The sequence below is a fragment of the Dermacentor silvarum genome, chromosome 8 (assembly GCF_013339745.2).
Source record: "Dermacentor silvarum isolate Dsil-2018 chromosome 8, BIME_Dsil_1.4, whole genome shotgun sequence".
NCBI classification, from domain to species: domain Eukaryota; kingdom Metazoa; phylum Arthropoda; class Arachnida; order Ixodida; family Ixodidae; genus Dermacentor; species Dermacentor silvarum.
This window is the reverse complement of record NC_051161.1, coordinates 152809038-152833715: the sequence shown is the minus strand read 5'-3', so window position 1 is coordinate 152833715 and position 24678 is coordinate 152809038. Positions and strand designations below refer to the sequence as shown.

The 24678-nt window shown below is 49.1% G+C and overlaps 1 protein-coding gene across 3 annotated transcripts in view; it reads left to right on the top strand.

Moving 5' to 3' along the window:
* Positions 1 to 24678, top strand: part of LOC119461771 (sphingomyelin phosphodiesterase-like) — a 148046-nt gene that overhangs the window by 100775 nt on the left and 22593 nt on the right. For all 3 annotated transcript variants that reach the window (XM_037723149.2, XM_049672151.1, XM_049672152.1), the window contains exons 11-12: positions 19360 to 19564; positions 21752 to 21942. In XM_037723149.2, coding sequence (XP_037579077.1) covers positions 19360 to 19564; positions 21752 to 21942 — 396 coding nt within the window. The remainder of the gene's footprint in view (positions 1 to 19359; positions 19565 to 21751; positions 21943 to 24678) is intronic.

Here is a 24678-nt window from a genome sequence, read left to right as displayed (position 1 = left end):
AGTAGTCATGCTTTCGTGTCAGTTAATAGATAGGGTCTCTTGTTGGCGGGTTTTATGTTTTTTTTTAATTCAGGGGTACATATCGGGTGTTATTGTTAAAAAGGAAAACTGGAAAGAAATTGTCATTTTTTCTATTTTTTTGGCAGCTCGAACCTCGAGATTGTCTGATAGCAAAGGATTACCAAAAACAAGCGCCTCCTTTTGAACACAAACGTTCATCTTTAACAAGCGAAGTCGCTCACAGGAACATGTAATGTCAAACAAAACTGTTCCCAAATCATATGAGAAAGTCATCTCTAAAATTCCTCGCTGTCAGGGCTTATTACTATATCTGAACAAAATCACATTAGCCGAAACAACAAATAACGACGGGGCCGACAGCCCTGCTTGCAACACCTGTGGCGGCGAGGAGACGATCAAGCACCTCCTCTGTGACTGTCCCTGCTACAATGTGGCAAGTGCTCGCGTCTGACGATTCTGTCTTTACATTGTTCACTGCGCTTTTTATTGCGATGACAATTATATCAACACTATGAGTTGTACAGAATAAATGAATTGTAGGAGTCATGAGGGAAGTAGTGGCCGAATACTGCGCCAGGGAGGCCAGTTCCTGTTCTGGTGAGGGAGTGACTTGGTTGAAGCTTAGTGAGCCTTTCTAATTTGGTTGCCCCTGGACTAGCACAGCCCCACTAGCTCTCGGCAACATTTTTTCTTGCCGGCGCCAGGCACCACTTCATGCCTCAAAATGTAGTGGACTGGAGGAGGATTGGAACTTACGACCTTCAGATTAGAAGCCGGGTGTTCTACCTCTATTCCACGCCACCACCGCAATGCAACCATATGGTTGCCATAAATGCACGTTCTGCAAGCGTGCAAAAAGACAATCAGTAATGCACCATATGATTTGTTTATGTTATTAGGACTGTATTCATTATAGAGAAGCCGAATGATCGACAGACATGCCGAGCCACCTCGCTAGACAAGGTCTGTCTTTCGAGAAGATGCTGCTCAAGTGCGGAGTGTGGGTGCAACCTTTGATCCCGTTCTTGAATGGATTTTGTATCTGGACGTTTGTATTTGCCCGATTTTTGAACTTTCATTGGACTGCCTAGCGTGTGTGAATTTGTTTTTCATGTATGTATAAGTGTAACGTAACTAATTTTCGCATATAACTAATATAAATAATAATTGCATGCAATAAAGAAAAAAAGTGGGTGTATTGCGCAGTGGTTATGACGCTCGCCTTCGGACCGTGGGTACCCGGGTTCGAATCCTCCCTTGCCAATAACGTTTATATTGTTTTGCTTATTTATGATGCAATGGGGATGTTTGCCTAGCAGCACTCGATCTGGCGTTTGAACGGCAGACCGAAACAAGTCAAAGGGAGCTATGGCGAAGCGGGCGAGCAAGCGTTGCTTGCCTTCTTCTTCCTTCACCAGCACCGTGCCTCCCCCCCCCCCCCCCCCCCCCCCCCATTGGCTTCAGTACAATGCATTTATTTCTCTCGGGCGGCGAGTGAGTGAGTGAGTGAAAACTTTATTATTCCACCGAGCTGGGGTGCCCGCCTCTTAACCTACACGTAGGTAGGGGGGGAGGACGAAGCAGTCCCCGCGCGTTGAGGACGGTGAGTCTTCACGGCCTCAACGGCCAGGCGGATTGCTCGACTCTGGTCGTCTTCAGCCTCGCTCTGGAGCAAGGCCTCCCAGGCTTCTCTACTGTCAATGTTTTCTTTGGCCCCTGGGGAACCAGCACACTCCCATATTACATGGTCTAACGTACCTTTCTCCTTACAAATTTTGCAGAGGGCGTCGTTATAGTTCCTCGTCTGAGTTAAGTAGATCCAATATGGTGATGTATAATTGTTTCCCAGGAGGCGCCGCCAAATGCGAGCGTCCTCCAGAGAGAGAGACCGATGCGGAGGCGGAAAGATTTTTCTTTCGGCTTTGTAATGATCGACAATTTCCCTGTACGTGATGATGCTATCTTTGATCCCTGGAACTGGCTGCTCTAGAGTTGCCCGGTGGTAGAGTGCTCGGGCGAGCTCGTGAGCGGCTTCGTTACCTGCGACTTCTTCATGGGCCGGAACCCAAACAAAAGTTATGTCCCTACTAGGAGGGTTTTTGAGTAGAATTTTGAGGGCCTCTTCCGAGATTCGCCCTCTGCTAAAATTTCGGATAGCTAATTTGCTATCGCATAATATGACTCCCGCTTTTGTACCCGCACAAGCGAGCGCTACTGCAACCTCCTCGGCTGTACAGGCGTCCCTCGTACACGTGGAGCACGCTATCTTAACGCACCCGTCGCCATCTACCACGTCGATACCGCAGCCCCGTCTCTGCCGCAAGCGGCGTCCACGTACGCTACTTTATGCGCCGGCGTGTTTTTAAGTTTATTTACTATAGCTTTAGCCCTGTGAGCTCTCCTCTCTTTGTTGTAGATAGGGTGCATATTTTTAGGTAGGGGGGCAATTCGGAAGCGTTTACGCACGTCCAACGGTATGTCCTTCATGCCAGTCGGGGCACCCCTGTCACATTGGATTCCTACCCATTCCATGATTTTTCTCCCTGTTTTGGACTGGCCTAATCTTTCCAACTGAGATACTCGTACTGCCTCGATGAGTTCAACTAGCGTGTTGTGAACCCCCATTTTGAGAAGAAGGTCTGTCGAGGTTGAGTCTGGGAGTCCTAGGGCTCTCTTAACGCTCTTCCTAATAATCGCGTCTATTTTGTCTTTTTCTTCTTGTTTAAAAACAAGATACGGTGTGGCATACGCTATTCGACTAGTAATAAAGGCTTGCATGAGCCTGAGGAGGCTGTTCTCTTTGAGGCCCCTGCCTTTGAGTGCAACTCTCCTAAAGATCCCCGTGACTTGCGCCGCGTATCCTTCTAACTTTTTGATTGTCGTGAGGTTGTATCCATTTCTCTGGATATACATGCCCAGAATTCTGATTTCCTCCACCTTGGGAACCTCCTTTCCGTTTATGAATACATTGATTGGTATGCTGCCCCCAGCGTGTCTCCTTTGATGTTTTGGCTCAATGATTAATAGCTCCGATTTCTGTGGCGAGCACGACAAGCCTCTGCGGGCCGCATACTCTTCCACCATATTTGCCGCTATCTGTAGTTTAAGTTCGATGGCTGCGTCGCTCCCACTGTTAACCCAGATGTTGATATCATCCGCGTACATGCTAAATTTTATCGATTTAATCTTATTGAGTTCCGCTGGGAGACTCCTCATCACTATGTTGAATAGGAAGGGTGATAGCACCGACCCTTGGGGAGTCCCCTTGCTCCCAAGTGTGATGGGAAGGGACTTTACATCCAGAAATTTTATATTCGCCTCCCTCTGTGACAGAAAGTCTTTGACGTATGTATATGCCCTATGACCCACACCTGCCTCTTCGAGGCCTGCCAAGATAGCCTCGTGGCTAACGTTGTCAAATGCCTTGGTGAGGTCGAGGCCTAGGATCGCCCTGGTGTCAGTTGAGTCATATCGGTCTAGGATATCATGCTTTAGTCTGAGCATGACATCTTGTGTACTGAGCCCCGGCCTGAATCCAACCATTTCATGCGGCCAGAGATCGTTCTCCTCCATGTACCTGGTCAGTCTCGTCTGAACAACATGATCCATCAATTGTCCTACACACGAGGTGAGGGAAATTGGTCGCATGTTGTTCAAGCTGGGTACTTTGCCTGGCTTTGGAATAAAGACTACGTCCGCCTGTTTCCATGTCTTTGGGAGCTCTCCTGTCTCCCACACCTGGTTTATGTACTTGGTTAGTGCGATGATAGACTCATCGTCTAGATTCCTGAGAGCTGTGTTCGTTATCCCGTCCGGACCCGGGGCCGATCTCTTTCTGAGGTTATTAATCTCTGCTCTAACCTCTGTCGAGGTGATGGGGGCATCGAGATCTGGGTTGGGAGGTCCCTCGTAGTCCTTAAACACCTCGCTCTCTGTTTTTCCATCTCGGGCGGCGAGCGCAGACGCGCCAGGATGACGTCACGGCGCATGCGCAGTAGCGCGCAGCTGGCAGGAGCTCGGCGGAGCCGTGTCTCTGGGGCGTCGCCTGGTTGCCATGGCTACCGGGCAGCAGTTTCGTGCCACACGCACAAATTACGACTGGCTTAAACTGCGGAAGAGGACGACGATGCTGGAGCCAATGCTGATGATGATAATTTCGTGGCACAGGCACAAATTACGGCTGGCCTAATTATACAGATTCGCAGTTATTTAAAAAATGTCGCAGTTTCACCCGAAAGGCGAAGCATCAATTGCGATAGCAACTTAGCAGAGAGCTATCCGGAGTAAGGATAGTAACTTTATCAGTTGTATAAATTTGGACATGCAGCAGCACCAGCAACGCGCAGAACTGTTGTCGACGCCGTCACCGTTTTGCCCACGTTCGCATTTGTTGCCGCAGCTAAACGTCGCCTCCCTTCCCTCCCTCCCGTCCCCCCACGGCCTTTCGCACGACGGAAGAAGTCGCGTTTGCTCTATATATATGGTGACTGTAAAGGAGGAAAGAGACGCTTAATTCTGCAGCCCTTCAGGGAGCACGGTGCGGAACGCGCGTTTGCTCGCCGACGTGCCTTCGCTCCCCGTGAAAGCGCGCGTCCCTAGCGCCCTTTCAGTCGCACATACAGCGTCCGGCGCGCAGCGACGATTTCATCGCCATTGACGTCATACGGAACCTCACGGCGACGGCGACTGCGACGACGCCGACGACGTCGACGGCAGAAATCCTCCGCCGACGGCAGAACTGGCCCTGTATACCCTGTCTCTATAGCAATAAAAAAGGGGCAGGGTGTACAGGGCCAGTTCCAAGGAGCACTAAGCTGTGATCTTACCAAAGAAAGAAAAGGGGAAAATACGCTAGAAAAAGTAATGTCGACAGAAGAAGAAACTACACATATAATGATAATAACGTGGCGAAATAAGCATGCCAAGAAAAAAAAGATATCGCAGTTTCACCCGACAGACGAAGCATCAATTGCGATAGCAAATTAGTAGAGAGCTATACGGAGTAAGGATAGTAGTTTTTTCAGCTGTATAAACTTGCACATGCAGCAGCACCAGCAACGCGCAGAACTGTTGTCGACGCCATCGGCGTTTTGCCCGCGTTCGCACCGAACGCGTGCGGCGTTTTATACTGTTGCCGGTGCCTCTGGGGGGGTGGGGAGAGGGGGGGCTCGGAGGTTTTCGACGAGATCAGAATGGGGCACTCGTCGAGCAGCGTTGGAAATCTTACCCACTTCTCGCCTCGTAACGTTCTTATATAATTACGCATTTGGTGCCGTCGATAAACGTCGCCTCCCCTCCCTCCCTCCCTCCCTCCCTCCCTCCCCCACGGTCTTTCGCTCGACGGAAGAAGTCGCGTTTGCTTTCTATATATGGTGATTGTAAAGGAGGAAAGAGACGGTTAATTCTTCAGCCCTTCAGGGAGCACGGCGCAGAACGCGCGTTTGCTCGCCGACAAGCGCGCGTCCCTCGCGCCTTTCCACTCGCACATGCAGCGTCCGGGGCGTGGCGACGATTTCATCGCCGTTCACGTCATACGGAACCTCACGGCGACGGCAGAAATCAGCTTTGGAGTGTCCATAGAATTGCTATCGCAATAAAACAAGACGCAATAATGTGGTGGGTCGGTCTGCTCCCCCGGTGGAATAGTGGGTGAGCAGACCCACGTATTTCAACATCACCCGCGTATTTGCTTTGCATATGCGGGGATTGAGTGTTTTAGTTGAGCTTCTTTACGGTCCGTTCCACTCCGAGTTGCTCCGCTAAAGGTGCATTCACACGACGGGACGGAGGAGGAATTTTCGCAGTGGATGGCGTAGCACGTGACGTGCGCGTCATCAAAACGTGCCGCCCTCGCCTAGTCCGGCCTCCTCCGCTCGCGGTGCGGATTGAAAATGCTCGCGAGTATTTCCGTCCGTCCGTTTGGCGGTCGTCTGACCTCAATTTAGCGTAGTAAGCGTCAAATCTGTCAGCATTGGACGCATTGGCGTGGCTACGATGGCGTATTGCTTGAAGCCACGTGTATTTTTGTTGTGCAGCAGTGACCGCATGTGCTTTTGTTGTGGTGCAGCGGGAAAGGCCAGTCGGGGTTGCGCACGCATTTCCATTTGCTCAGACCGCCTAGCCTGCGTGTCCTCAACTTGAGTGATGTGCGCAAGAAAACGCATAAGTGAAGAGACAACCGTCACTTTTTTGGCTCTTGTTGAGGGATTCACAGCGCTGTGGAATATAGAGCACGCCGATTATGCAAACACGCAGTGTTGGAGTCGAGAGTAAGCACGTTGATTCTGCAAACGGCGCTCCGGCGTGTATATCCACCTTAAAGGTGGATACACACGCGAGGGAAAAATCCCGCCTGCTCCGCGGCCGAACAGTCACGTGATCACTTGAATCCGGCGCAGCCGAGTTATGTCGCATTCCCACAGCAGGAGCACCGTTTGCGGAATCCGCGTGCTTACTCTCGACTCCAACGCTTATTAGACAGTTTTAGTTTAGCGTTAGCGTAATAGCGGGGTTACGGGAAATAGAGTTACCGTTCCGCAAACGAACTTTGCAGAAAGAGAGTTTTAATATAGCGTGATAGCGTAGTTTACGTGCGGGACGCTATTCCATTACGCTTTGAATTTCGCATACACAGGGCACCTAATTCTATGTGTGTGTGCGTCCGGAGAGTGCGATAGGCAACTCAATGGAAGCCAGGAGCGCGTTGTATTTTTACTTCACATGTCCGTCGATCTGCAACGAAACAGACAAGCAGTACAAGCTGTCTACCATATCCTCAGAAATCCTCCCATCTCAGAGGCCATATGCCGTCGTTGCGCCTATCTCCCGACTTTAGCGACAGATGGCGCTCGAATCTCAGAAAAAAATTTCTCTCGTTAGGCTTAGGCGCGTTCGAAACGAGAAGCGATCTCGAAAATTCCTCAAGATTAGCCATAACACTCTCTCGGCGAAGCGACATGAGACTAAGCAAAAGCCGTTTACGCAGTCATTTGCTACGAACGAAGTGAATTCTACAAAAACAACGCCAAATTCAGTTCGAAGCGGGCGGCCGGGACCGCCGCCATGTTTTACGTACACTACGTAAACACGCTAATACGGTAACGTTAACTCTGAGAAATAGCGTGCGCACGGTAAACGGTATGGGTCGGTTAGCGTTCTGCGCACGCGCACTTCGATCCCGCTATTCCGGTACGCCCGCTATTCCGGTAACCACGCTAAACTAAAACTGTCTATATTAGCAGCTGCGCGTTTGCATGGGCGGCGTGCTCTATTCCATAGCGCTGTGAATCCCTCAACAAGAGAAAAAAAATGACGATTGCCTCGTCACTTAGCGTTTTCTTGTGCACCTCACTCATATTGAGGTCACGCAGGCTGCGCGGTCAGAGTAAATAGAAATGCGCGCACAACCATGACTCGCCTTTCTCGCTGCACCACAGCAAAACGACGTGCGGTCACTGCTGCACAACAACACACGTGGCTTTAAGCCGACAACACGCCATCGTAGCCACGCCAATATGTCCAATGTTGACAGATTTGACGCTGACTACGCTAAATTGACGTCAGACGACCGCCAAACGGACGGATGGAAATACCGGCGAGCATTTTCAATCCGGGCCGCGAGCGGAGGAGGCCGGACTAGGCGAAGGCGGCACGTTTTGATGACGCGCGCGTCACGTGATTCGCCATCCGCTGCGAAACTTCCTCCTCCGTCCGGTCGTGTGAATGCACCTTAAGCGACAGCGGACCGGCGGGCGATTTTCACGTTTTAGTTATGCGTGTAGAGTAGCGGAGCGGACCTTTCGTAGTTGCAGTGCCCTGAGGACAAACTCAGCGTAGTGAAGCAAAATTAAAAAAAAAAGACGTTCTGTCACTTTTACAAAATAAGACGAAATAATGAACTTGTGCATTTGTTCATGAAGTATCTACACGGGCGCTCGTCATGCGTTACCGATTCATTTTATCGAGTGGAAAATGAAGTGCCGACTTGGTGAACGCCACGTAGCCAGCGAGGTTGCATTCAGAATCCAATCCAATCCTTTCTGACGCCAATGTGCTGACGACGTTGTTGTTAGCTGTGCTGTTCACTTTATTTCCCTAAATAACCAGTTGGAGGTGTATTACACAAGTTATTCGCACTCGCTCGACTATACTCGCGGACAACTTTCTGTGGCAATGAAGCGGAGCCCACAAGTGAGAGCGCTTCTGAAAAGAGTCCCGGGTTTAAATACACGTTAGGTTGGGCTGGAGAAAAGAAAACATTAACACCTCATTAGCAACAGTTAAATAAGACGGAACACACCATTTAAGCCCCAACCAGACGTACGCGTTGGAAAGCGTCCGCACGCGTCGCATCGCGCCTGGCCGCGTATAGGCTGTTTCACATGGCGCGATTGGGGCGAAAAAAATCGTTCTGTCGCGCACGTCGCAGAGCGATTTTCGCTGGCAGCTTTCACATGCGTCTTTGACCGCACGATTTCCGTCGCAGCGACGCCCAAGGTTGCTCCCTGCTCACAAAGTATACATGCCTGCATCGTTAAATAAAAACAACATGGAAACTAGTCAAATATTATAATTTCATATTATTTTTTTGAAAATAGAATAGTACACAATTTTTCAGCCCTTAAACGCGTTGAGACTTTGCGATCGCTTAGTCCGCAGCTGCGGCGAGTGAAAATGCTGCACAAACCGCATAAGCGTGCGGCGTGGTGGGGTGGTCTTGTTTTGTACACTCTAGTTGTGTTGTTGCGGTACGATGGAAGCCACAACTCTTCTCCTGCAGGAGTATTTGCTTCTCCAAAAGAAGCTACTATTAAGTGTGCAAGTGCCTGGCACAATTTCTAGCAATGAAGACGTTGACAACGGCGACGATCATGAGGGTACGTGCCGTATGTTGAAGGCGGCGTCAGCTCCCGACTAGATAGCATGCAGCTTCTGCTTTTAAATGAATTGTGCGAGCTGGAGAAAACAAAAATTGTTGACGAAGCACCTGAGCCACAGGCGCTGGTGGGTACGTATGCTCTGTTAAAACATTGAAACTGGTGCGCGACATTGCTCCGCTGAGATTCCAACACGCGGTAAAACAGGAAAGCGCCTATTTCGACGGCGCTTGCTGTTACGTCACGTTGCTCCGCCCACATCGCGCCGATCGCTGCGACTCAGCGACGGAAATTCCAACATGTTGGAATCCCGTCGCGGAGAGCCCGCGACGTCGCAGCGGTCGCTGAGCGACGTAATTCGCTGTGTCGCTGTGTGAAAATCGCGCCATGTGAAACGGCCTTATGGCGTCAGGCGGGGAGACTACGTCGCGTGTGGACGCGTTGCGGCGTGGACACCTACCACTGCTAGAATTCTTACGCCCGCGCCGGAAGCTGCCACCGCGTCGCCCGCGCGACGCTCCTCACGTGACCACAGAACGCCTATGACGTGACCACGGCGAACCAGCGTAACTTCCGGAACGACTCTTCGCGCGGCGTGCAGGCAAGCCCGGGCAAGCTGCGTGCTTTCATTGCGGTAGCAATTATATGGACACTCAAAAGCAGATTTCTGCCGTCGGCGTCGCCGTCGTCGTCGCCGTGAGGTTCCGTATGACGTCAATGGAGATAAAATCGTCGCCGCGCGCCGAACGCTGTATGTGCGAGTGAAAGGGCGCGAGGGGCGCGCGCTTTCACGGGGAGTGAACGCACGGCGGAGAACAAACGCGCGTTGTGCGCCGTGCTCGCTTAAGGGCTGCAGAAGTAGGCGTCTCTTTCCTCCTTTACAATCACCATATATGTAGAGCAAACGCGCCCGTGGGGGAGAGGGGGAGGGGGAGGGAGGGAGGCGACGTTTAGCTGCGGCACCAAGTGCCTTATTAGATCAGAGGCTCTGCGCTGAGGCCGTGCTCCCTCAAGGGCTGCAGAGATAGCGCCAACCTTTCCTTCCCTCAAGACCAGAGCTCCGGCAACGTCACCAACGGCCGCACGGCATTTGAGCGAACGCGGGGAAAAACGCCGACGGCGTCGACAACAGTTCTGCGTGTTGCCGGTGCTGCTGCATGTCCAAGTTTACACAGCTGATAAAGCTAATATCATTACTCCGTATAGCTCTCTACAAATTCGCTATCGCAATTGATGCTTCGCCTTTCAGGTGAAACTGCGACAACTTTTTATTCGTCGTTCCGAAACGAAACGAAACGCGCAGGGACGCGTGGCAACTCGTGCATCGCTTGGGTGCGTGCCCTCTTCCTCTGTCGGACGCGACGTGACATCGAGTGAGCGCGGCGCGTACGGACGCTTTCCAACGCGTACGTCTGGTTGGGGCTTGAGTGTAAAATTTTGCTTATCTTGCGGGTTTTTCCCTTCCGCGTTTGAGAAAACACACAACCGTCGCACGAACATGCTGCGTCGATTCAGCGTCTGCTCCGAGCAACCAAAAGCACCGTCAAACGCTGCCGGACTACTTGGCGCGGTAACACATGTGCAGCATCCACGCGCCCGTAGCTTCCCCTTCATTGCCACAGAAAGTTGTCCGCGAGTATAGTGCCTCGATGTAAGGTGCACGCACATGAGAGGGTGCGTGCATCGACCACCATCGCTAGCGATAGAAGGCAGCGACGCTCCGGGCTCCGCTTAGGCAGCTTGTAAGCGGACTGTGTTTTTCGCTCCGCTAGCCCGTTTGCGGCTAAGCGGAGTGCGCATGCGCATTCAGCAAAGGACGGTGAAGACGGCAAAGGACGTGCTTGGTTGTTTTTGTGGAAAAGAATAGAAAAACATGCATGCAATGATACATCAAGCCAAAAGGGCGCAGTAGTGGCAGTATTTGACTCATTTTAGACACTGACAGCTTTGCAGTAGCCTTATCGACAACGATACAGGACCAGAAGAAGGCGGAGGCCCATTTTTGTAAACCAAGGAGGACAGGGGGAGAGGAATTACATAAGTAGAAGACCAGGGAGAGGGGCGGAGATAGCGATAGCTACCTTCCCATTGTTACGGTGGAGAGAGAAATGTTCAAAAAAGGCAATGCCGCGTGCAAAAACATGATAAACGCAGAAACACGTCCGTAAAAACAAAGCAAAACAAAACAATGCGCACGCGAGATTTAAATGTACGAGAATGAAGCTTGGTTCATTAAAATAAGCGTGCATTTAAAATACAAGAGTAAAAGCTCAAAAAGTCGACAAAAGACTGGCGGAAGTATTGAAGGACATTTATCATGTGACTGAACTTGTGAGGATTAGTTATAGCAGCGACAAAAGTGGCTAGGTGGATTACCAATCACTTGGGTATGAAGAGTATAAAGTACTGTTATGGTGAGGGCCATGAACTTTGATCAAGACGAGCTGACATGAAATGAGCGAAATGAATCCAGTGGGCTTTTGAGCAGGCGATTCTGTTTGTACATATCTTTTGAAGAAGACATAGATGGGACAGGTTTAGCTTCCTTTGCGCGACTAGGGAAAGAAGGTTAGGGTCAAGTTTCATGGTAGTTACACTGAGTGTTCGGTGATGATTGCTAAGGATGAAAAATGTGGAGCAATTCTGTACAGTCTCCCGCTTTCACAAGCACCAAAATAACCCCCTTTTCACACAGTCGATCGCTACCGATTGCTTATTCGCCATATTGGTACCGACATATATACAGGATCGCGGCGCATACTTTATGCAGCGTGAGAACTGCCCATTGCAGCGTGATATATTTCAGCCCAAAACCATATGAATCACATCCACATTAAAAAAAAAAAGAAGGAAACGTCAACAAGACGCGCAAATTTGGCTTCGTTTTGTTGATTTTTCACTTTTTGAGCATGCCCTGCGAGTCGGTCATTCAAACAACGCTCAGTCTGGCCGATGTAAAACTTCCCGAATTATAACGGAATCGAACACACGGGTCGCATGAAATTCTTGCTGATTGTGCTATCCGTGCTTTCAGCCGGTGAAGATGCGCGTCCACAATTTTTCGGGTTTCTCGAATACAGAAAAAGACAGCGGCACGTCCTGCCTGCTTGCCATCTTGTGAAGAGTGTGGGAGGCCTTACGAATATCAGGCACCGCTATTGGGCCTCAATGTTGAACGCGGCATCGCAGGTGTCTCCCTGTGTGTTGGGTGCGCGCTCTTGGAAGGTGGATGGATGGAACCAGTATGGATTACCAACTAGTACAGCTCCAAGTTCCTCTAACTTCCCGCTTGTTAATCAGAACTACTTGACAGATATCGCATGCAGAGCAAGAATTCTCTACCAGGGGACCAACAGAAGTTACATATTTCAGATTCTTTAATGGCGGATATTCATGACAAAATATACATATAATGTATGAATCCAGGGAAAACGCGGGGAAAGCGCGGGAGATGGAAATTCGAGACGATGATCAACACGAGAACAAGGTGAGAGCCAATGTTTCGACAACTGGACTTGTCGGATATGTCGCCTTGGAAAAGACAGGTTCACTTGTCGAAACATAATGTATGATGTAATTTACGTGAGAGCAGACCTTGACAAGTAGTCGGATAGACGTGCGACGAGACACTTATACGCTTGGACAGATTGCACGGGTGTGCTCTGAAGACAATTAGCTAGCACAATGGAAAAGCTGAGACGAGTTAGTTAGTTAAATTGGATTTATTGGCGCAAAAGCGGCTACGGCTATGCTGCGCCAGACACAGGGTGATAAAATTTCCTTCGTAAATGTAGCGTACACTGTAGTAATTATAGCTTACTTAAAAACCTTGTTTCGTCAAGGAAACTTATCACGTCAGTCAGAGATACCAGTGCATCATCTCCTAACAGCAACATCGGGTGATGTGGAGTGTTTGACTTATACAATACACGGAAGTATTTTTTCCTAAGCATTTAGAGATGTGGACATGTTATTAAAATGTGTATTACTATTGATGGTTGATGGCATTTATCACATGTTGGTTGTTCCTCCTCTGTCAAAACGTAATTATGTGTCATGTGCGTGTGGCCTATCCGAAGTCGACAGAGTATTACTTCGATGAAACTTTCTTGATGATAGCATGTCTTCCACTCTCCAAGGACAGGTTTAATAAGTTGAAGTTTGTTGTTATCTTTCAATTTCCATTCGCGTTGCCAGTTTGAAAGGAGTGCCTTGCGAACTGCTAAAATCCCGTCTCTAGCAGGTATATTAAGTTTTGAAGTATTCATATATTTTGCCGTTGCTGCACATTCATCCGCCTTTTCATTTCCTGGGATCCCAGCATGGCTTGGAACCCAGCAGAAACGAATAGTCTGGCCTTCACTTAAATGTGTTAGTGTGTTTAGGATATTGCCAAGTATTGTGATTGCATATTCAGGGCTTTAAGTGCACTTAAAGAGTCTGTATAAATTACAGATTTTTCGTGTTTGGTGCTTATAATCTTTTGTACTGCCATCCATAAGGCATAACACTCGGCAGAGAAAACTGATACAAACTGTGGTAGTCTAACTGTGTGTTCCCACGTATCTTCAACCACGCTGCTTCCGACATAAATGTGCCATGGGTGTAAAATTCCGTGTAAGTGTCGTACGTGTCCTGCACTGTGCGAAATTCCTGTAGTATAAATTCCCGAGGCATATCTTGTTTTTAGATGCGTTAATGAAAAATCTAGAAATTTTGTGAAATCGTTCCAAGGTGCTAATATGGTTGGTCTTTGCATGACAGAAAGCGTTTCAGTAGGGACATTGTAGTTAAGGACTTTTTCTTCAAATCTAAGTATAAGTGGTTTTATAGCATTTGGCTTGTTCGTGTAGTGTAGTCGTTTCTCGCAGTGTGTGATGATGTTATGGCAAATGTGGTCTGGCGATGAGCGAACTCTTAGAACGTATGTCAACATGAGTTGCGTTCTTTTGTGGTCTAAAGACGGCTCGTTGCTCTCGGAATACAAACTGGGAATGGGTGAGGTCCTATAGGCACCGGTTGCTAAGCGTAGTCCTTTATTATGAACGGGATCTAACCGCTTAAGGTATGATTGTCTGGCTGAACCATATGTTTTGCACCCGTAGTCCAATTTGCTGCGTACCAGCGAACGATAAATATGAAGGAGGCATTTGCAGTCAGAGGCCCAGCGCTTCCGGGACAGAACTTTCAGGATATTAAGTGCTTTATTTGTTTTAACCTTTAGGTTGTTAATGTGTGAGATAAAATTTAGCTTTTTATCGAATATGACCACCAAGAACTTCTGTTCTTGTTTAACTGGCAGTACTATTCCATTTAGTGTTAAGATTGGGTCAGGTTGCACCCCCTCTTCTGAGAAAACACCACAGCAACAGTTTTTTCGGACGAGAAACGGAAGCCGTTTTTGTTAGCCCATATTGTCAATTTGTTTAGGGTGATTTGAATCTGCCGTTCACACATTGTCATGTTAGATGCGCGGAAAGCAATCTGGATGTCATCGACGTAAAGAGAGTGCATAAGGGTGGATGGTATGACTTTGTTAACCGAGTTCATTTTGACAACAAACAGTGTTGTACTTAAAACACAGCCCTGAGGCACACCGTTTTCTTGGGTGAATACGCGTGACAGAACCCTACCAAGACGCACCTGAAATGTTCGATCGGACATAAAATCAGACAGGCGCTTCAGCATTCTGCCCCGAATACCTAAGTCTGCCAAGTCCCTCAAAATACCATATCTCCATGTGGTATCATATGCCTTCTCCAAGTCGAAAAAGACAACTAGGCAGTGTTGTTTGTGTAGAAAAGCATTGCGTATTTCATGTTCAAGTCGGACTAGGTGATCAGTTGTAGAGCAACTCTTTTTGTAACCGCATTGATGTATGTTTAAGGACTTTTCTATTTCGAGGATGAAAGTTAGCCTGGTGTTTACAACACATTCGTATGATTTTGCCAAGCAGCTGGTGAGAGCAATGGGGCGGTAACTGCTGGGGCTGAGACGAAACTCGCGATAATTTGCACTTTTTAGTATTAGGTTCCATTTTCTAAATGTCATATACCAAACAAGCGATGTTATCGGGGCATGATTGTAGGCAGTGCAAGCCAATGTCGTGTTTTGATCGCTCTGTCAGCAACGTTAGTCATATTGCGGTATATAATGGCCGCATTGGATTTTGTTTTTACAGCGAAGCTGTTAAGGGCTTAGTCCGCGTGTAGAAAAAAAAACTGTTATCATCAGCATTGGCTCGAGCGTCGTCGTCTTTCTGGGCGAACGGGCCCGCCTCCCTCCCGGCTGGCTGAGCCCCCGTTATATCACTTCTCTTGCGCCGGTCGACCGTTCCCCCCTGAGTAGAGTTGGGCCCGGCTGCGAGGCTAGCACGGCAAGCCTGTTGGAAGCTGCGCCCGACTACAATAGGTGGATAGCAAAATCTCGGTGGTCACAAGGGATTGTGGGGTACAGCGTATTGAGCTACAACTTCCGGTTCGAGACTACGGCGCCGTCTATGCCGCCGTCACTTCATGTCCATGCTTCACGCGCTTGGTCTTTTATATACTGCGGAACATTGGTGAAAAACCACGGTGCAAGCACCGCTGGGCAGTTACAAAACGTAGGTGTGAGCTATCATTCCTTCGTACTTATGTTGGCGCCCTTAGACTCATGTATTTGTAGGTGGCAGGCATTTCATGCCCTAACGTGTTTGTGTCGCGTCAAATAGTCATATAACGTTTATCAAGCGCAAACGTTTGTCGAGCGCAAATAAACGTTTGTTAACTGAGAAGTAGTTTTTAATAAGTGGTAAGTCAACCTAATAAGTAGCTGTTTGGAACGCTTCCCATAACAAACGGTGCAGTCGATCGCTTCGCCCGCTGTTTTGTCTGCAGCGGTGCCCAGCGCGCGCCATGTCGTCGGCTGCTGTGCCTTCGCAGTCTCCCGTTTTAGGGGTGAAGCTCCTTATAGCAGCACCCGTTCGTCCCCGTCGTAGTAGGTAGCCACGTCTAGTTTTATGAATTGCTCAATAGATGGCGTTGTGTGTCCGTATATGTATGTATACCCATATATACATATATATGTATACGTATAGTATAACCGGAAGCCGACTTCCGCTTTCGGTTCCACTTCCGGTTCCGCTTCCGCTTCCGGAAGCCAGCTTCCTGCTTCCGGAGAACGCTTCCGGCGTTTTATGAAAAAAAAATTGTCGCAGTTTCACCTGAAAGGTGAAGCATCAATTGCGATAGCAAATTTGTAGAGAGATATACGGAGTAATGATATTAGCTTTATCAGCTGTATAAACTTGGACATGCAGCAGCACCGGCAACGCGCCGAACTGTTGTCGACGCCGTCGGCATTTTGCCCGCGTTCGCTCAAAATGCGTGCGGCGTTGGTGACTGTTGCCGGAGCCTCTGATATAAATAGGCACTCGGTGCCGCAGCTAAACGTCGCCTTCCTTCCCTCCCCCTTCCCCCCCTCCCCCAGGGCCTCTCGCGCATCGGAAGAAGGCGCGTTTGCTCTACATATATGGTGATTGTAAAGGAGGAAAGAGACGCCTACTTCTGCAGCCCTTAAGGAAGCACGGCGCAGAACGCGCGTTTGTTCTCCGCCGTGCGTTCACTCCCCGTGAAAGAGCGCGTCCCTCGCGCCCTTTCACTCGCACCTACAGCGTTCGGCGGCGCGCGGCCACGATTTCATCTCCATTGACGTCATACGGAACCTCACGGCGACGGCGACGCCGACGGCAGAAATCTGCTTTTGAGTGTCCATATAATTGCTATCGCAATAAAAAATTCCGAAAGTTGTGTCCGTAGCACGGAATCGAACCAGGGACCCCTCGCTTCCGAACGCGCGGCGCTAACCACTACGCCACGAAGCGCACATAGACACACGCACCACGATGACAATAAATACCCAACATGAACGAAAGGCCGCGTTTCTAGCGCGTTTCTAACGCGTTTGTGCTAGCGCGTTACGGCCCGTGTAAGAAGCTGGTGGACGCTGTGGCCTCTCCGCCTTACCTTCAACGCGTTTCGAACGCGCTGCCCAAAGCGGTGGCAAGTCAAGTCGAGGAGAGTTTATGAATGGCTGCGTAAGACGCTGTGGCCGCTCCCCCTTACTAGAGGGAGGGGGAGCGGCCACAGCGAGTACTGCACGTTTCTAACGCGAGGGAGGGGGAGCGGCCACAGCGAGTACTGCACGTTTCTAACGCGTTTGTGCTAGCGTCCCCTTAAGCGGGAGATCCGATGATTCCCTCCGGAGCTTCGCCCACTCATCATCATTCACCCCGTGGATATGCTGTGATTTTTTTTTCTCAAGAGACGCATGTCGTGTATAACTGCAAAGAGAAAGCACTGATTTAAGTGAAAAGTGCACGAATTATTTTGAAGTTACCTCTCCTCCCTCTTTAGTGCAGCCTCAGTTGCCTCTTCGTTGTACCGGAATGAAGACTGCACATAGTGTGCTGAGGATCCTTGCTGGGTGTACCTGTGTGTATTTAACTGATAGTTAAAAAGAGGGTATTTGTACTAGAACGTTACTAGACGAAGTTATTCGCCAAAACTCTTGCCTGTGACGAACTGAACTTCACATATTATGGCTCCTACGTTCGGTACCCACAGCTCGCCGTTCACGGTCGCTCGTTTGACGGCAACTGCCCATTTACGTTTGTGCGCTTCATTCCATGGAAAACGAAACATTTTTTTTTCCTTTCACGGAAGAGTTGGCGCACCCTAATGCCGACCAGCCAACCATAATCACGTTGCTGAAGCGTGTTTTCTTCGCGAACAGTGAGAAGTCGCACTGTATAAACTGCTGACGAGGCTGAACGAGGCAACAGAAGCGCCAACCCTGGAACCGGAAGTCGCTAGCTGACGACATCGTCATTTTGCCATTCACCTAGTGAGCCCTGCTGGGAGGCTAGCGAGGCTAGGCAGGCAGCGCGCCTCCTGCTGATCTGCGCGCGTCTATCGACAGGGCCGCTGATAAATGGAAGGAACCCAAGAAGGGCGCGGCCCGCCGGCCCAATGGCACGGGAGAGATAGGCGGCTGCCACGCATGACTGTGCGTGTGCGTGCCCGCCCTCCCACTGCGGCGCATGTGCGTAGCCCTGCCGGCCTCTGGCGCCTGTGCCGCCGACTCTCTCCGGCTCTCGCCCGCCTCACCCCACTGTCGACAACGGCGTTTAGCCGTTCCGTGACGTGACCTTCGCGCTAGCGCTCTTATCAGTTGCCTTTACGACTCATGATGGCCCGGCCGCGTGCCGTTCGTTCGGAGGAACAACGCAACGAGCGACTGCGTGCCAGAAGCGCGAATCGGCGCGCAAACGCCTCGAAAGAGCGTACGCAGCAGAACGTACGTCCAGTGGTTCGGAAGTCCTAGTGGAACAAGAGGTCGTTGGCCAAATACGCCGCGAACGCAGCAGAGCCGGCAATGTGATGGGTTATGTTCGACGACGAAGCAGCTATCGTAATGACGGGTGACTTCAACGTTGACATTGCACGCCCGGATGGAAAGTCGTTAACTTCGTTTATGCTCGAGCGCTTCGGGTTGACGTGTGTGAACGAACCAACGGTACTAACTACAACACACCGGACGTGTGTAGACGTCGTGTTTATGAAGAACGTGCCTACCGTTGCCGTACACCCACAGCGACCATAAATCATGGTCACTGTGGTCTCTAAATAAATGAAAACCAGCAGATCATATGTATTTCTCATTCTTTATTAGTTCAAATGACCAATTACACCATCACACCTTAACAGCCATAATTGAAAATACATAATTCCCACCACAGTACGGCGTCGCTGGTCTTCCATCTCCACCCTAGTGGAAGGGATGACACTTTTTGTCATGGATATCTGTATAAAGGCAACAGCTAAATGTCTTGTGGTCCCACCTAAGCAGAATTGGTGCGTGGCGAAAGCAGACAAGAGGTGCACTTGCTTCGCACGTGAGAAAAAAAAATTGCATTCACTGAAGTATCCCTACGAGATTTGAATGCGAAAGTATTATGACTTGTCTAATTGGTTACGTCCATGATACGTGACGTCATACATTGTCACGTGTCCTTCACAACTCTACCTTATTCCACCTTGCTCTAATCTGTAACAACCTTAATCCACTTTATTCCACCGTAATTCACTTTAATTCCTCTTCATTCACTTTACTTCACCTCAATTCACTTTACTCCACCTTAGGTCACCTTACTCTAACTTTATTTCACTTTACTTCACTCTAACTCACCTTACACGACTTTATTTCAATTATTACCCATAATTACTACTAATTACCGTTGTTATACCATTTACTATATTTTGTATTACTACTGACGTCATAGAAGACGCTGATGACGTCACATTGATTTTTTGTACCACTCATTGCGGACAACGCCGACTTTTCTGCCTCATGGGACATACAATGCTTTAGCATTAATAATATTACAGCGAACCCCCGCGCTTCTCATGTTCGCGCGCAGGTTCGAATCGACTGTGCGGGGCCAGTTTTTCGGGCACACGCACAATGACGAACTGGAGCTCTTCTACGAGCACGCCCGTGAGCACCACCGGGGAAGGAGGCCGTTCTCGGTAGCCTACGTGGCGCCCAGCACTACCACGTTCAACTCGGGTCACCCCGCCTACCGTGTGTACGTCGTCGACGGAAACTACGCCAACAGCACGTGGGTAGGTACCACCTTAACACGATAACAGCACAATTATCGCCCATAGTCTCTCAAAATTAAAATAAAAATGTTTGCAGTATCTCTCGGATGAGAAGCCGAAAGGAACGAACAGGGTGTCTGTCGCAAAGCGAGATCGGGAGCCGCGCTGGGAAGTCACCAATCGAATAATATAGCTTCTCGATTAAAATTTTCAGTAGTAGGACCAAAATACGACGTTTCATTAAAGTTGAGATCAATGGCTCTCTCGGACATCCATAACCAATAGCACGCGTAGCGAGGTTAAGCATCCAGCATCTTTATGGGAAACGAAACCATGGCTGGCTGTAGAAGGTAGGTTAAGCATCCAGTCACTTTATGGGAAACGAAGCCATAGCTGGCTGTAGAAAAGCTCCTGCAATAAATTATTTAGAGTGCTTTGAGGCTTTCAGCATTTTTATACAGTTTCAAGGCAAGGTCCAGGACATTCATTTGAGGCAAGAAATTAAGGGTCAGGAATATCATGACATCATTGCTTTAAGGCCCATTCCATTAACAACCGTGAACATTCGAAGCAAGTGTTAGCTTTGTTCATCTGTCGTGCATTCAAGAATTTGCTCAGTATTCTGAGATTTCTGAACGCATAGGAGCTGGCATCGTCGAACGGTGTTTGCGGCAGGCAACTTGATAAGATGTCTTGATACCGGCGCCACCTTATTCTACCGGTGCTAACATGTGGGGCAGAAACTTGGAGGTTAACAAAGAAGCTCGAGAACAAGTTAAGCACCGCACAAAGAGCGATGGAACGAAATATGTTAGGCCTAACGTTAAGAGACAGGAAGAGAGCGGTGTGCATCAGAGAGCAAATGGGGATAGCCGATATTCTAGTTGACATTAAGAGGAAAAATGGAGCTGGGCAGGCCATGTAGTGCGTAGGATGGATAACCGGTGGACCATTAGAGTTGCAGAATGCGTACCAAGAGAAGGGAAGCGCAGTCGAGGATGGCAGAAAACTAGGTGGGGTGATGAAGTTAGGAAATTTGCAGGCGCAAGTTAGAATCAGCTAGCGCAAGACAGGGACAATTGGAGATCGCAGGGCGAGGCATTCGTCCTGCAGTGGACATACACATAGGCTGATAATGATGATGTTGAGTGAACACTATCAGAATAGTTAAGGCAACGCTATATCCATAAATATTTCACTGAAGTTATAAACCGTGGTGGATTTGAACTCGGGCTGCTATCGGAAGTCCACGCAGTGTATTCAATGCACCGCAAAGCTGGCACGTTGGTACCTTTCAGGTGCGAGCAAGGCCACAAAAATTAGCACAAGAGGCATATTATTGCTATTGTTATTTGGCTCTACTGACGCAGTAATAAATAACTGTGGACCTTTAGTGGGCCAACGGCACCTCGAAGTAATAATTATCGCACCAAAATGTATAGAAATGTCGTTGTTATCCAAGCAAACAAATTATATTAAGTTTATTTCTGTCATAAAACTGCTAATTTCATCAGAAATATTCTAACATTCGATGGAAGTGTACCAATTTTTCCGGTATCTCAGGTGATTGTTTCGTCACACTTGAACCCTTTCTTTAACAATCGTATGAATGAAAAGATAGGTTTCAAGGGGCTACGAGCAACATTACGAGTATCCTACATGGACGGCCTTTTTAGCAGGTGCATTCAAAACACCCTCCCTATGGGGTGTAGGAAGTGTGTTTGCCCCCCTTCGCCCTTTGCTCAACGGGGCAAGAGCTATAAATAAAGTAAAACATGTTCAGTACTGTGTTATGGTTGTGAAGTTCGTTTTCTTTACTGGGAGTAGCCAACGTTTAGCTTTGCTTGACCACTTAAAAGTTTACCCGAGGCTGCAGGATGCTTTTGTTGATGCTGTATGAGAAGCATCAATTCTTGTCGATTAAGTATGATTGGAGGGAAAGAAAGTGAGAGCATTCCACCGTCCCCGAATGGCACCTTTAGGGCAGTCGCAAAAGCAACGTAATTCACCCCTTCTACGCCACCATCTTAAAACGAAAGCATGCTATGATGATTATGATTATGGGTTACACGTGCGCGGCACGTGACACCGAGCAAGGTGCTTGGATGAGGCGTAGATACCGCTGGACGAAATTTCGTCTTAATGTGGAGAACTGTGGGCCACATTGCCATCCTCGGTTTCCAATAATGCAAGGTGTAATTGGCGCAGGCTGTGCTGGACCACGAGACGTACTTAATGAACCTGACCGAGGCAAACGTGGACCCAACACGAGAGCCCCGCTGGCATCTGGAGTACGCGGCAAAGGCCGAGTTTGGCATGCAGTCCCTGGAGCCAGCTGAATGGGATGACCTGCTGAACAAAATGGAATTCGACGACAAGCTATTCGACAAGTTCTATAGGTACGTCTACATTGCACACAGCACTATATCTTGCACAACGGAAAACAACGCTACAAAATAAAAATACTAAAATAACAGACGACAACACGACCATCAACGCAAGCTTGCCTGTTACCAGGTGATTTAATGCGAAACATTCTTGACGAGTTAAACCAACACCTACAAGTATTAATCCATAGTCGGGTACAGCTTTAGGAGGCAGTGGCATTTGCCCTTCAAAGGCGGATGCACACGAGCCTCCACCAGTAGGCGCGCACTTCAGGTGACGTCATGAGCCGGACGGCCGGTGACCCCGCCGACGGAGAACATGCCTAACATGGCCGCCCGTTCTTCGAACTGGGCCGAGTCGCGTCAACTGCGTACGTCTTCCTTCGTCACAGTGAATTCGAATTGTTTGTGGTAGTCTGTCATGCCGGAAATATTATTGCGAGCTTACGATGCACAGTTTGTGCCGCGTGCGCTTGTTCTAAGCCGTGAGCCGGCGACGAAAGATTCTAGCGAACATCGGTGACGCTGCGCTGCACTTCGTCTGGAAACAGGATCCCGCGGTGACACACCGCTGCAAACAAACATCGTGCGTGTTAGTTCCATGGTGTTTTGTTTTGCTCCTAAGTGAAGTTACGACAAGGAGAGTTTGCCAAAGTCTGGTACCTACTGTGAGCGGCGGGTGTGTTTGTGTACTGTGCCCCTGCGTTTCTCGCCGGACGTGGGGAAGTGATTGAGCAAAACCATTATCAGGATAAATGAGAAAAGCGTGCCCGGATGAAACCAACCTACGAGTTTCTCAACAGCGAGTTGATTTGCAGCCGCCGTAGGAGGGCTCCCCGAGCGGGGCCAGCGCGGGCCCTTCCGCTGTTAAGCTCCACGGCGGCGTGGCGAAAGCTTCAAATGGCCGAAAAAAAAAAGAAAGACAAACGACCGAAAAATAGCCAAAAGTTGGTCCACTCTCACAAACGTGGTGTCTGCGGGTGCCGCAGAGGTTCCTGGAGAAGATGGTAAAAGGCTTGCAAGGGCAAGAGTTAGCTTATCGCAAACAATTGCGATCTTTCGTGGTGCCGACGTGGTTTGCGACCGTTCCCGTCGCTCCCCGCCGCCGACTTCCGAGTGATGGGAGTTCCATGAGCTCCGAGAACTCGGTAGTTTTCTTCTCGACCGTCAGTATCTCGTTGCCGCGAAAGAAATCGTGCACACATGACCTCAGCGCGCACAACGTCAATCTGTCAAACTTCGCGCTGCGTCTTCTCCGCATTGCGTGGATGCTATTGCGAGGGTGTCGTCAGTTTGCCACCGGAAAAATGCGAAGCTTTAACTTCCTCCCTCACCCTGAACACTGTCCTTTCGCTGACACGGAGCATGTGGGCGAACAACTTGCTCGTGTCCTCCGCTGCGTTCTGGCTCCCTGTTACGCCAAAACGTGTAGCAGTGAAAGATTATGTTGCGTGAATCGCTGTCCAGGATGTGGCCGCTCTTGTTCTTGCCGAGGCTCCTTGGTGGTGTGGTCATCGAGGCGACACAAGGCTCATTCGGCAACAAATGATCGCGTTCCGATGTTACCTCACTGGGTTCCATGGCGGAAAACTGGCACGGAATGCCGTGCGCGAACGTGCGAGAACTCACGAGATAGCAGGTTTGAAACCACAAAAAACAAAACGAAAATAATAATAGTTATAAAATAAGCCTAACACAAAAAATAAGCTTGTGAAAACACACAAAAAGTATATATGAATCTTATGCTGTTAAACCAGCGACTGCTTTACACACCCGGTGCCGTCGATCTTGCTCCATAGCAGACGACGCACAGAGTTGTAGAAGGCATGGAGTTATTTTTCTCTCGCGATCCGACATGTGTTGCAGCATTTCCATCATGATAGTTTTACCAAACCACTCAAAAAAGGGACACAAAAGAGAAACCGGAAGTTGAGCTTTAATGGTAGATTCTGCTATCGCAATCACAGTCATACCATTTTTACGGCGAACAGATGTTTAATAAGCGAAAAAATAGCGAAAAACTGAAGGATAGATGCTGACGCCCCTTCGAATTTCCCGCACTACACGTTCGTGACGTCGGAAATTACAAACGGAGGCCGGTCGCGATTGGTCGAGAGCGATTTATCGCTGTTAATAAAACGCAAAATTAAATACATCTTTAACGTGCATAAACAACATTTTCCAACTTTTTAAACCGTTTCAAGCGAGGAAGTACAAGTTTAGCGCAAAATTAAATAAATAAGAAAAAATGGCATGGCGCAACATCCGGGCGTGGTAGTTTCGTAGTTTCGTTTTTTCTCCATGCGTCATCAGGCGCCCCTGTTCCGCTCTACAGTGTTTGGTTGCGTGGCTCGAAAAATGTTGACTTCGTGGGAAACAGCCAGAAAATGCCTCGTGTGTGTAGTGTTGAGGGCTGTATAAATGGCCCAAGGTGCTTGCTCAGGGGCAGCGGTAGTGTTGACCCGATTGTGTCCTTTCATGTGGTGCCGCGCGATGAGCCCCGGCTCCCCGACGTTCGCAATGGCTCAGTGCTCTGCCGATGATAAAACGGCAAAAGAGCCAGAGAAACCGATGGTGTGCTTTCTGCATTTCTGGCCCTTGGATTATGTTATAATCGTGCTTTTGGAAAGTATCTTGGCGTGCCCCAGAGGCCATTCCTTTCTCGAGCAGCTGTCCCATCAGTGTCGCCTTCATCAAATCCCCTACTTATGAACCTGCAGCAGCAAACTGGCGGGTAGGTGAGTGCTG